The sequence below is a fragment of the Cebus imitator genome, unplaced genomic scaffold (assembly GCF_001604975.1).
Source record: "Cebus imitator isolate Cc_AM_T3 unplaced genomic scaffold, Cebus_imitator-1.0 Scaffold197, whole genome shotgun sequence".
NCBI classification, from domain to species: domain Eukaryota; kingdom Metazoa; phylum Chordata; class Mammalia; order Primates; family Cebidae; genus Cebus; species Cebus imitator.
The window spans coordinates 465832-478139 of record NW_016107512.1 but is presented as its reverse complement, the minus strand read 5'-3'; the positions used below and the strand labels follow the sequence as shown (position 1 = coordinate 478139).

The 12308-nt window shown below is 52.8% G+C and overlaps 1 protein-coding gene across 2 annotated transcripts; it reads left to right on the top strand.

Moving 5' to 3' along the window:
• Positions 1 to 969: 969 nt before the first annotated feature.
• On the top strand, positions 970 to 12224 carry PGC (progastricsin). Of its 2 annotated transcripts, none has more exons than XM_037745277.1 (9): positions 970 to 1031; positions 4313 to 4463; positions 4608 to 4725; positions 5713 to 5831; positions 6604 to 6803; positions 8529 to 8648; positions 9195 to 9342; positions 11119 to 11217; positions 11932 to 12224. In XM_037745277.1, exons 1-9 carry the CDS (start codon positions 973 to 975, stop codon positions 12082 to 12084), a joined length of 1167 nt encoding a protein of 388 aa, XP_037601205.1. In that variant the 5' UTR covers positions 970 to 972; the 3' UTR covers positions 12085 to 12224. The 2 variants fall into 2 exon arrangements, with proteins under 2 accessions (XP_037601205.1, XP_017402734.1); XM_017547245.1 differs by lacking the exon at positions 970 to 1031 and adding an exon at positions 2464 to 2583.
• The last annotated feature ends 84 nt before the right edge of the window (positions 12225 to 12308 follow it).

The window sequence follows — 12308 nt, the reverse complement described above, 5'->3', positions numbered from 1 at the left end:
TGTGCATTTAGGGGTAGAACTTGGGTAAAAGCCAGCAGGTCAGATATCCTGGGGCTTCTGTACTCAGCTGGAGGAGTCCTTGGATGACTTCTAAGGTGTCCTCGGGCACTGCAGGCCTCTGGTTCTTGGAGGAGAGGCCTTGAGGGAGAGCAGAATTTGACACGTAGCAGGGAGAAAAGTTAGTTTTTCAGATATGGCGGGGGCGGCAGGCAGGGCAGACCACAGGCAGGAGAGGACTTGGGATGTTTGAGATTCTGAGGAAACTGACTGAGTTATCAGAAGATCAATTGCGCAGGCAGGGGCTGTAGACCCCCAGGGCCTGGCAGCCAAGCAGGGATGCCCTAGCTTGGCGCAGTTGGTCAGGGATGCTCAGAAGGGATTTGGTGTGACTTGGATATTTCAGGAAGGTTAGGCTGGCAGCAGCCAGACTCCCAGAGTCCTACCAGATAAGAAAAAGGACCCTAAAGCTCATGCTGGGGAATCTGGGTGCCTCACATGACTTAGGGGATCCCATGAATACTGCTATATTACAGGATTTGGCTAGATTCCAATGATTCTATAATTTTCTTTCTTTTCTTTTTTTTTTTTTTTTTTGAGACAAAATCTCAATCTGTCACTGAGGATGGAGTGCAGTGGCACAATCTCGGTTCACTGCAACCTCCACCTCGTAGGTTCAAGTGATTCTTCTGACTCAGCCTTTTGAGTAGCTGGGATTATAGGTGCGCACCACCACACCCAGCTAATTTTTATATTTTTAGTAGAGATGGGGTTTCACCATGTTGGTCAGGCTGGTCTCAAACTCCTGACCTTGTGATCTGCCCACCTTGGCCTCCCAAAGTGCTAGGATTACAGGGGTGAGCCACCGTACCTGGCCAATCCTTGTAACTTTCATTTATCTGCTCTTCCAAATATGCATATTCCCCCCAACTCCAGGGAAGGCACTCCCTATCTTGCCTTCCACCTCAGAGTCCAATGTACCTCTGGGGACTGCAGGGAGGAATGGGAGCTGAGTTGGCTTGCGACAGCATCAGGTAGGTCTGACTTCTAGTCCTCCCTCCCCTCCCCCATCGTGAGACTTGGGGAAGCTCCAGGGATCTGGCTGGGCAGTGGGTATCAGTGTCCAGGGTGGAAAATCCCCCACTGGCTGGATGATATCAGTGTTTAGCAGATCTGGTTCTGGCCTTCTGCCTGGGGCCTGAGGACCTGACAAATCTGCCTGGAGCCCTAAGCGTGGGGTACAAGGTGACAGAGAGGCTATTGGCATGGGGATTTTTTTCCACTCACTCCAAAATGGAGAGCTGTTCTGAGCCAGGTGAGCAGGCACTAGGCCAGCTCCAGGTCACCTCAGGCAATGGGAAGCTGGTAGCTGGGAAGTGGGGTGGGGAGTTGGGGAGGTGGGAGGAGGGGTGGGGGCTGGGGATGAGGGATAGAGGAACTGACAAATCAGACTTGGGGGCTGCACAAGGGCTTGGGAGACATAGGCACTTTAGGAGAACTGAAGCCAGAGGCAGGGACACAGCGGGGCAGAAGAGACCATGAGGAACAGCAGCAGGGCAGTGGCCTGTCCCTCTTCATATGCCCTTGCTCGAGGCCTCTGATCCAGGCTGGTACAAGAGGCACAACCAGAAGCTGGTGCGGCTTACTCTAGGAGTGTGCCCTGAGCACTTGCTAAATTATGACAAGCATTTCTCCAAATGTCCTGTTTGACCTTGAAAGCTTCTGACGCTGTGACTTCAGCCATTGTCATCCCAGCCCTACCACCAGCACCAGCACTCCAGACACCTCCATCAGCACCACCCTCACCACCACCATCGTCAGAACCAGCATCCTAGCTACTGACCTCCTGACCCCCCGACACCCCATCTCCTCCCCTGAGGGTCTGAGGGTGCTGCCTTGAGTCAAAGCTCCAAGTACGTAACCTATAGACCAGCAGTTCTCAACGATGTTGCCCATCCAGAAGACATTTATCAGTGCCTGAAGATATTTTTGGTTGGCACAATGGGTGGACTGCTCTTAGCATGGAGTGGGTAGAGGCCGGGGATACTGCTAAACATTCTACAGTACGCAGGACGGGGCCCACGGCAATGAACTATTTGTTCCAAAATGTCACCAGCGCTGAGGTTGAGAAACCCTGCCTGTAGATCCTATCTATGTCGGCAGTCTGCCTCTACCTTTTTCTGGCCCTCGTCCCCAAATGCACACATTATGCCTCTGGTCTGGGGACAAGTCGTAATCTTTCCCACGCCATCTTACAGCAACTTTCTCTCTTATCGCTTGCACCCCTGGCCCCTGATGCTTGAATTAAAAAGTCAATAAGATGAAAGTCTGTTGCGGCCACTCTCAAGAAGGAAAAATACACAGACACAGTTGATACACAAAGCACAGGGTACACCCAGGGCAGGGATGCAGTGACTAGGCTAGATCCTGGGGGTATAAAGGAGGAAGGAGTGCCCAGGTCTTCACTCCACTGCGACCGCAGAACTTGGAGTGCCTCTTCCTCTACAGCCAGTTGGGGACCAGCATCATGAAGTGGATGGTGGTGGCCTTTGTCTGCCTCCAGCTCTTGGAGGCAGCTGTGGTCAAGTGAGTCTGGGACCTGGCTGCTTGTACAGGGAACCTGGGTGGGAAGCCCTGCAAAGGACAGCTGCACCAGGGGACACCCTCCCTGTCTTTATTCTGGGATTTCTGCTAGGGGAAGGGAAGCCTTCCTTTGCTAATGTTGGACAGGACACATGGGGGGAAGGAGACACAGCCCCTGCCTTCAGGAAACTTCCCATCAAACAGAAAAGCCTAATCCCTTCCCCTATCTGATGAGGAAAAGACAGACCCAAAACAGAGACGGTAGGGGTGACTACTGCCCAGGCAGCTCCTGTATGGCAGGTGTGGATTCTTACTGCAGAAGGGAGCAATCCTTTCTGGATAAGGGATATCTTATCCAGACTCCTTTCTAAAAATTGCCTTAAGGCCGAAAATTTACTGGCAGATGCCAAAATCATCCAGGCAGAAACACCAGTAAATATAAATTTCTATACCCTGAGGGGTCAGGAGAAAACTCTGGAGTAGATGGCATGGCTCACAGGCCATCAGGAAGGCTCCCAGCCTGCCATCTTGTCTGTTATTTCTCTATCCAAGAGTACTTCCTGAGGGGTGGAGGGGTTTAGCAGAGAATTTCTGGAGAACGCAGAGTGCCCAGGGAATGGGAATTAAGCAGGAATTCTGGAGCCTAGAGCAAGGCCAGAGTGAACCCCTAGAGATTTCCAGGCAATGGCAGCAAGCAAGTCTGGGAAGGAGAGAGCCAAGGTGGGTGACTGAGCCCATAGAAACCATGATTTGTAAGTTTCAATCCCGGAGATGACCTGTGCTCCAGACCACCCAGGTCCCCATGGCCCAGGCGTCCTGAGAACAACAGTGATGGGGCCTAGGCCATGCAATTAGCAGCAGAGACAGAACCTGGACCCTATGTCCTGAGTCCCAGCTCATGCTGTTCCCCTTGCTCCATGCTCTGTCACATTCAGCTGGGGCCAGGTGCCTGAGGGCCACCACAGGAAGGAACTCTGGGGTGAACTGTGCCACCTCCAAAATCTCTTAAAAATGTACATATCGTGGGCTGGGCGCGGCGGCTTATGCCTGTAATGCCAGCACTTTGGGAGGCTGAGGCAGGCAGATCACAAGTTCAGAGGTTCGAGACCAGCTTGGCCAACATAATGAAACTCCATCTCTATTAAAAATACAAAAAATTAACCAGGCATGGTGGCGGGTGCCTGTAATTCCAGCTACTCAGGAGGCTGAGGCAGGAGAATTGTTTGAACCCGGGAGGCAGAGGGTGCAGTGAGCCGAGATCGTGCCATAGCCCTTCAGCCTGGGTGACAAGAGCGAAACTCCGTCTCAGAAAAAAAAAAAATTTACATATCCTGCAAAGGGTAATATCTAAAGTCCCTATTCCTTTCCTGAGGAGGAATCTATGGAATATTTGACAGCAAAGGGTCAAGGAGTTCGGAGGACCCTTGAGATGGGATGAGGAGGGCATGCATGGGTGAAATGAATGGTTTTCTGAATCTTAGAGCAAGTGCTGAAAAGAGCTTTGGAAGAAAGAGATGAAGAGGCAAAAGGAGGAAGAAACACACAGAGAGAGACAGAGACAGAGAGAAAAAGGCTGAGAGACAGGGGAAGGAGAGAGAAAGACACACACAGACAAGGGGGAACAGAGTGGCAGGGAGGTTGAAGCATGCAGTTAGAGATGGAAAGAGAGAAAGAGAGGGCTGGGAAGAGAGGAAGGAGGGAGGGCCTTGCCTCATACACAACCCTTCTGTAGAGTGCCCCTGAAGAGATTTAAGTCTATCCGTGAGACCTTGAAGGAGAAGGGCTTGCTGCGGGAGTTCTTGAAGACCCACAAGCATGATGTTGCTCGGAAGTACCGCTTCAGTGACCTCAGTGTGTCCTATGAGCCCATGGACTACATGGATGTGAGTCCTGAACCTTCCTTGGAGTAGTCTTCTCTCTGGTGTGGGCTGGAGGGAAAGGGCAGGTCCCTTCACTGCTCTGCCCATGGAAAAGCCTGGGGCCCCCTGGATCCCTCTGGAACTAACAGCTTGCTCCATGGCCCCCAGGCTGCCTACTTTGGTGAGATCAGCATTGGGACTCCACCACAGAACTTCCTGGTCCTTTTTGACACCGGCTCTTCCAACTTGTGGGTGCCCTCTGTCTACTGCCAGAGCCAGGCCTGCAGTGAGTGCTGGGCTTGGCAGAGAGGGGTGGTGGGCAGGGCAAGGCACTGACAGAGGGTTCTGGGGAGGGCCATGCTTCCACAGGGAGCTCAGGACTGAGGAAAACTCAGTCCTGGGGAGAACCAGAGACATGTACAGGGCCACACAGCATACCCAAGCCACAGGAAAGATGCTGGTCCTGCAGTTGGAGGGCCCCTTTGCCTTCTCTGCTGACCAATATGTATCCTTTTGCTTATGCCAGCCCCTAACCTCTAACTCCCTTTTATTCCACTCTCCCCATTCTGTTCACTCTGGGGAGTGCCATTCCATTCCATGTGACTAATTTCCAGTCCATTTCATCCCACTCCATTCTACTCCATTCTATTCTGCTCCACCCCACTATTTGCTAAGTTCTCACTGAGTGTCTCCAAGAGACACAACAGTATATAGGATGTAGGCTCCACACTATAATGGCTTTGGGAGACAGGCAGCGTTTGCTTTCTTAAGATTTCCCTCGTTCCTGCTGAAGCCTTGGGGTTTGGGTCCTGACACCTCTGGCCCAAGGGGGTCCCTCGATGGCCCCATTCTATGCTATGAAAGCTTCTTGATGAGTGAAGGTGGGGGGCACTTGGGGATGCCCTGGAGGGCTGGGGGAATGCTGGGAGGTGGTGCAGGCCCATTCACTCCTTCATCTGATGAGTAATTACTCGGCACTGCTATGAGCCAGGTGCTCTGCTAAGGGCCAGGGACTCAGAGTTGGGTTCTCTGCAACCCTGTCCACAGGGAGGCCACAGTCCTGGGGCATCCCAAGATTCTGTAAGTCAGAAGGGGCTTTGGGGCCAAGGCTGGCCAGCTCCCATGGGCCTTCCTGTGCCGGGAGCCTTGGCTGGCCACCCCTTGACTCAGCGATCAGGGATGCTGAGGTCCCAGGATGTGGGCACAGCCTGATGAGAGGCTGAGGTGAGAGCACCGGCTGGCCTGACTCCCCATGCCCCGACTCCCCCTGCAGCCAGTCACTCCCGCTTCAACCCCAGCGCATCCTCCACCTACTCCAGCAACGGGCAGACCTTCTCTCTGCAGTATGGCAGCGGCAGCCTCACCGGCTTCTTTGGCTATGACACCCTGACTGTGAGTGGGCATGGGGAGTAGAGGCTGGGGCTGTGAGCTATAAGCGGGAGGGGACAGTTAGACGGAGCCTCCTGAAACATGGTGGAATGCTGGTGTTCTCACGGGCAGGACAGGAAGGCAGGACATGACGAACCCATTCAGTCACTCCCCCAACACTCACTGGTGGCCACCATGTGCCAGGCACTGGGGAACCATGCTGAACAAGAGAGACGTGGTCCTTTTCTTTAAGGAGTGTAGGGCCGGCTGGGCACAGTGGCTCATGCCTATAATCCCAGCACTTTGGGAGGCCAAGGCGGGTGGATCACGAGGTCAGGGGTTCAAGACCAGCCCGGCCAAGATGGTGAAACCCTGTCTCTACTAAAAATTACAAAAAAATTAGCTAGGTGTGGTGGCATGTACCTGTAATCCCAGCTCCTCAGGAGGCTGAGGCAGTAGAATTGTTTGAACCCAGGAGATGGAGGTTGCAGTGAGCCGAGATCACACCACTGCACTCCAGGCTGGGTGACAGAGTGTGACTCTGTCTAAAAAAAAAAAAAAAAAAAAAAAAAAATGGAGTGTAGGGCCTGGGGAGTTCAGAGAAGAAGGATGTGGGTGGGGAGGTGAGCTGTGGCAGTCAAGGAAGGCTGCCTGAGAGAGGTGGCTCCCACAACACCTGTCAAAAAGAGGCAGAGGTGAGGAAGGGATGAACAGAGGCTTGAGGAGTCTCTAGGGGAACCTGGGGGAGGTGAGTGGAGTCAGACTTGTCACCTCCCCTCATTTGTGTCCCTGTTAGGTCCAGAGCATCCAGGTCCCCAACCAGGAGTTCGGCCTGAGTGAGAATGAGCCCGGTACCAATTTCATCTATGCACAGTTTGATGGCATCATGGGCCTGGCCTACCCTGCTCTGTCTGTGGATGGGGCCACCACAGCCATGCAGGGCATGCTGCAGGAGGACGCCCTCACTAGCCCTGTCTTCAGCTTCTACCTCAGCAAGTGAGCAACCGGCCTGCTGGTCCCCACCTCCCGGGGCACTCCCCAGCCGCCCTGGACAACTGAGGCTCAAAGCTCAATGCTTTGGGGTTTGGAGGCATCCCAGCGGGCATCTGGCTCCAGTCAGTCCTGTCCCAGGGCCTTCGCCCTGGGCTTCTGAATCCTCTCCCACTCACTCCACCAGACCCCTCCCTGCACCTGTCCCTAGTCTACTCTGACTTTTCTTTGCATTCCATGGCGGGGTGGAATCCCTTCCACAGCGGCTGAACTTTGACCTGAATTTGTCACTCTGATCCTCAGCAGCCCTTGGACGGGCCTCCTGCTGGAGAAGCAGGTGGGGCAGTTCACTCACTTCCTTCTGACCGAATGTCTTCTACCTGTATCCCTCTTTTGCATAGGAAATCATTGCTTCATCTCCTTTTATCTATCATTCTGGCCTGCTCCTGGAGTCTTCTGGTCCAGGTCCACCGCAGACCCCCAGCAGGTTCTTATCCTTGCCAGTCAGTGCAAGCATGTGCAGCCATTTAGTGAGCCGGGCAGTGGGTGGGGATGAGCGGCCTGGCACCCACTTTTCTTTTCTCTTTCTTTTCTTTCTTCCTTTCTCTCTTTCTCCTTTCCTTCCTTTCTCTATTTATTTATTTATTTATTATTTTTAAAAAGATGGGGTTTCACCATGATGGCCAGGCTGGTCTTGAACTCCTGACCTCAGGTGATCCACCCACCTCGGCCTCCCAAAGTGCTAGGATTACAGGGGTGAGCCACTGCGCCCGGCCTTCCTTCCTCTTTTCTTCTTCTTCTTTTTTTTTTTTTTTTTTTGAGATGCAGTCTTGCTCTGCCACCCAGGCTGGAGTGCAGTGGTGAAATCTCAGCTCACTGCAACTTCTGCCTCCTGGGTTCAAGCGATTCTCCTGCCTCAGCCTCTGGAGTAGCTGGGACTACAGGCATGCACCACCCCACCCAGCTAATTTTTGGTATTTTTACTAGAGACAGGGGTTTCACCACGTTAGCCAGGATGATCTCGATCTCCTGACCTCGTGATCCGCCCGCCTCAGCCTCCCAAAGTGTGGGGATTACAGGCGTGAGCCACTGCGCCCGGCCCACTTTTCTTTTTTCTTCTTCAGAATTAGCCAGCCACTTTCTAGAGACAGTTAGCTTAATTGGACCAATCTGGGGAATCTGACTTTCAAGGACCTCACCCTGTTACTAATGTTGCTAACTCCCTCTCCGCATCTGTTTATGATTCCTCTGCGCGTAAACAGAGCAGCTCCACCCAGCTACACACTCCAGCTACGAGGGAAGCCTCTGGAACAAACACGGAATGTTCTTACCCTCTTCACCAAGGCCCTACCTGTCTCCAGTCTTAGCAGAAAAGTAACAAACTGGGCCTGGATGGAGCTCCTGGTGACAGGTCTACCAGAGGCAGGAAGCGGAGGGGAGAGGAGAGCAGAGTGTGGGGTGGGGTTCCAACCACTAGGGCTCCCCCAGAGGTTGGCATCATTTAGGAGCCTGAGGCACTGGGAATTCCAAGGCACAGCCAGAAAGCCCCAGTCTAAGGGACACAGCCCTGTCCCCAGGGAATCCCAGTCTGAGGGGAGACTTAGCTCCATCCTCAGGGAGCCCGGGTCTGGAGCAGGAAAGGAGCTCTGTTTCTCTGTGGAGGTGACTGCGCAGCAGGGAGGTTCTTTTCTGTGGCACTCCCTGACTTAGCCTTCCCTTTCTCTCCTGCAGCCAGCAGGGCTCCAGCGGGGGAGCGGTTATCTTCGGGGGTGTGGACAGCAGCCTGTACACCGGGCAGATCTACTGGGCGCCTGTCACCCAGGAGCTCTACTGGCAGATTGGCATTGAGGAGTGAGTCTGTGGTGGGCCCCGGGATGTGGCACTTCCTTGGAGTGGGCTTCCAGGAACCCCATGCCACACACACACACACACACACACACACACACACACACATCTGGCACTGCTCTGGATGGGGCAGAGGACCCCTGAGGCTTACTCCTACAAAGCCACAGCTGCTCCCTGCAGGAGTGATAAAGCCCAGCTCAGCATAGGGAGGGTCAGGGCTTGGGCTCCTGAGCATTAGGGACCCTGCAGTCCAACCCCAGGGGCTCACAGATTAGAACTGAGGGTGTGTTAGTGACTAATTTGCTCAGAGTCCTTACAATGAATCAGTGGCCCTGGTTTTCACTGTTTTTAGAAACTTCCTTGACATTTTTAAGGGATAGGTCCCGTGGCGTGATGCAGGGGAATAGCTGGATTGATCTTTGCAGGGTCCTCACTTTCCTCAAGAAAGAAACTGTAGCTGTTTGTCCCATGGTGGTGGGGAAAGCCTGCCCCCTTCCCCCCCACACCCTGAACCAGGGGAGTCCTGAGGCTGCCCGTCTTCTCCCCACTCAGGTTCCTCATTGGCGGCCAGGCCTCTGGCTGGTGCTCCGAGGGCTGCCAGGCCATCGTGGACACAGGAACCTCTCTGCTCACTGTGCCCCAGCAGTACATGAGTGCTTTTCTGGAGGCCACAGGGGCCCAGGAGGATGAGTATGGACAGGTGTGACTGGCGGGTGTGTCCCCTTCCCCAGGAGGTGGGTCCAGAGGCATTCATGATTTCTCCTGGCAACACAAGAATAGCCAGCTGGGTGCTACGGCTCCCGCCTGTAATCCCAACACTTTGGGAGGCCAAGGCAGGCAGATTGCTTGAGCCCAGGAGTTCAAGACCAGCCTGGGCAACATGGCAAAACTCTGTCTCTACAAGAGACAGAAAAATTAGCTGCGTGCGGCACCATGTGCCTGTAGTTCCAGCCACTTGGGAGGCTGAGGTGGGAGGATTGTTTGAGCTCAGGAGGTGGAGGCTGCAGTGAGCCATGATCTCACCTTTGCACTCCAGCCTGGATGACAAAACAAGACCCTGTCTCAAAAAAAAAAAAAAAAAAGGCCTAACTCTTGACCTCCATGCCTCTAGCTGCCCGAGGCACTGGAGGTGGGAGGACCTGAACAACTGGGGCTGGGGGCAGGCAGGGGGCCTGGAGGCTTGTTCAGGTGGGGCCAGATGCTTGTGCTGAAGGCAAGTGGGAGTTACTATTAGGCAGGAATTTCTTCTGAGCTGCAGTCACTCAGCAGAAACAGATGAAACACTGGCTGGACTTTGGGATAAGAGCAAAATGACTGGAATGTGGGGCTGAGTATGTGAAAGACCAGGGCTGACCCTTCATCCACACCTCCCTTCCCTCCACAGGGCCATGCCCCCCTGCCTGTCTGTCCTGGGTCCAGCCAAGGGTTTGTCTTATTAACCCAACTCCACTACCGCTCACTTTAATTTTGGAGACCAATGGGGTGCTCATTCTGCAGATGTGTTTTTGTTTTTGTTTTGAGATAGAGTCTCTGTCACCCTGGCTGGAGCGCAGTAACACAATCTCGGCTTACTGCAAGCTCCTCCTCCTGGGTTTAAGCAATCCTCCCACTTCAGCCTCCCGAGTAGCTGGGACTACAGGCATGCGCCATCATGCCCAGCTAATTTTTGTATTTTTGGTGGTAGCGGGGTTTCGCCATGTCACCCAGCCTGGTCTTAAACTCCCTGGATTCAAGCGATCTGCCTGCCTCGGCCTCCCAAACTATTGGGATTACAGGCATGAGCCACCGTGCCTGGCCAGATCTTCACGTTTTAAAAGGCCACTTGCAGGCCAGGTGTTATGGCTCCTGCCTGTAATCCTAGCACTTTGGGAAGTCAAGGCGGGTGGACTGCTTGAGGCTAGGAGTTCAAGACCAACCTGACCAACATGGTGAGACCTCATCTTTATTAAAAAAAAAAAAAAAAAAAATATATATATATATATATATACATATACACACATATATATATGTGTGTGTATATGTGTGTATATATATGTGTGTTTATATGTATGTGTGTGTGTGTATACACACATATATGTGGACACTTGCAGAGAATGAACAGAGGTTGTGTGTGTGTATATATATATATATATAGCCATTTATATATATATTTATGTATATATATATACACACACACACACACACACACATATATGGGCACTTGCAGAGAAACAGCAGAGGTTCAAGCTCTAATATGGGAAATTGAGGCAAGAGGCGTGGGGAGGCTCTGGGATCTCTCCAAATCACACGCACTCTATGAGTCCATGGTGTAATGCCAGCACGATCTACACAGGACTTGGAGCTGCATTCTCTAGTCCAAAAACTGGCTTGGGGCTTGGGTCCAGGGCTCAGGCCTGGAATCCAGGGGCTGAGATGATGGGGCTGGTGGGTGCTATCAGGTGGAAGATGAGCCAACAGGGACCTATTCCTCTTGCAGTTTCTTGTGAACTGTAACAGCATCCAGAATCTGCCCACCTTGACCTTCATCATCAATGGTGTGGAGTTCCCTCTGCCGCCCTCCGCCTATATCCTCAGTGTAAGTCCTGGTCCCTGCAGGCTGAGCCACCACGATTGGGGATGGGAGTAAGGGCTGGGGAGCTGGAAATGCTGGATCTCCTGCCTTGTACCATTTTCCAACTCCGTGCTGCACTCATTTATCTTTCCCATGCATTGATTCTAAATCCCTTTCTCCAGAACAAGGCTATGAAATAGAAGATTGTCATCTATGATCAATGACTATTCTAGTGGGGAGAGGCACTGGGCTCTTTGCTGGGCACTTACTAGGGCAGATCACTGTGCAAAGCACTTTGCTTCATGATTCCACTTAATTGTCACAGTATTTGATGAGGGAGATATTCATTTTTGTTTTACAAATGAAACCTTCGAGGTTGGGAGAGGCTGAGTAACTGACTCAAGGTGACACAGCTGAGGTTTGAATCCAACTTAGTTTGGCTCCAAGGTTGAACCACCAGGCTGATCTGCTCCAAATCGGGAACAGGAGGGAGGTCTGTGGGCAGAGAAGTTTCCCACCATGGGGAGAGGAGGCTCTGCTGAGGACCACCACAGCCTGAATGTACCTATTCCAGAAATCCTCCCACCAGCTCTGCGCTGGTGGCTCAGTTGGCTGTGAGCCCTAAAGGCAGAGACCCTGGTTCCCTCAGCTCTGCACTTGTTCTCCCAGACTGGGGCTCTGAGCTGAGCAGGGCATGTGTGAACAAATGAATGAGTGCTGCCTTTCTGTGTTGAGCAGAACAATGGCTACTGCACCGTGGGAGTCGAGCCCACCTACCTGTCCTCCCAGAACGGCCAGCCCCTGTGGATCCTTGGGGACGTCTTCCTCAGGTCCTACTATTCCGTCTACGACTTGGGCAACAACAGGGTGGGCTTTGCCACTGCCGCCTAGACCTGTTGCCTGGACGCATGGGCTCCTTCTTCCTCTACACCCTGCACCCCCCTGGGGTATTGTCTCTGGCTCTCCACTATGGATTCAGCCTTCCTTTTCTGGACTCTGGACTTTCTCTAATAATAAATAGTTCTTCTTTATGTTGGTCATCCTGTTGTTTTTGGAAGGGAGTTTTCTCTGAGGGACTAGGAAGTTTCCTGGTGGGTCACAGTGATTCTAAGAGA

Excerpts from the sequence above, each read along its gene's own strand:
- PGC (XM_037745277.1), top strand. The coding sequence starts at position 973 with ATGTACCTCTGGGGACTGCAGGGAGGAATGGGAGCTGAGTTGGCTTGC. Across the intron at positions 1,032-4,312 it reads TTGGCTTGCGACAGCATCAG|AGTGCCCCTGAAGAGATTTA; the intron begins GTAGGTCTGACT and ends ACCCTTCTGTAG. Across the intron at positions 8,649-9,194 it reads TGGCAGATTGGCATTGAGGA|GTTCCTCATTGGCGGCCAGG; the intron begins GTGAGTCTGTGG and ends CTCCCCACTCAG.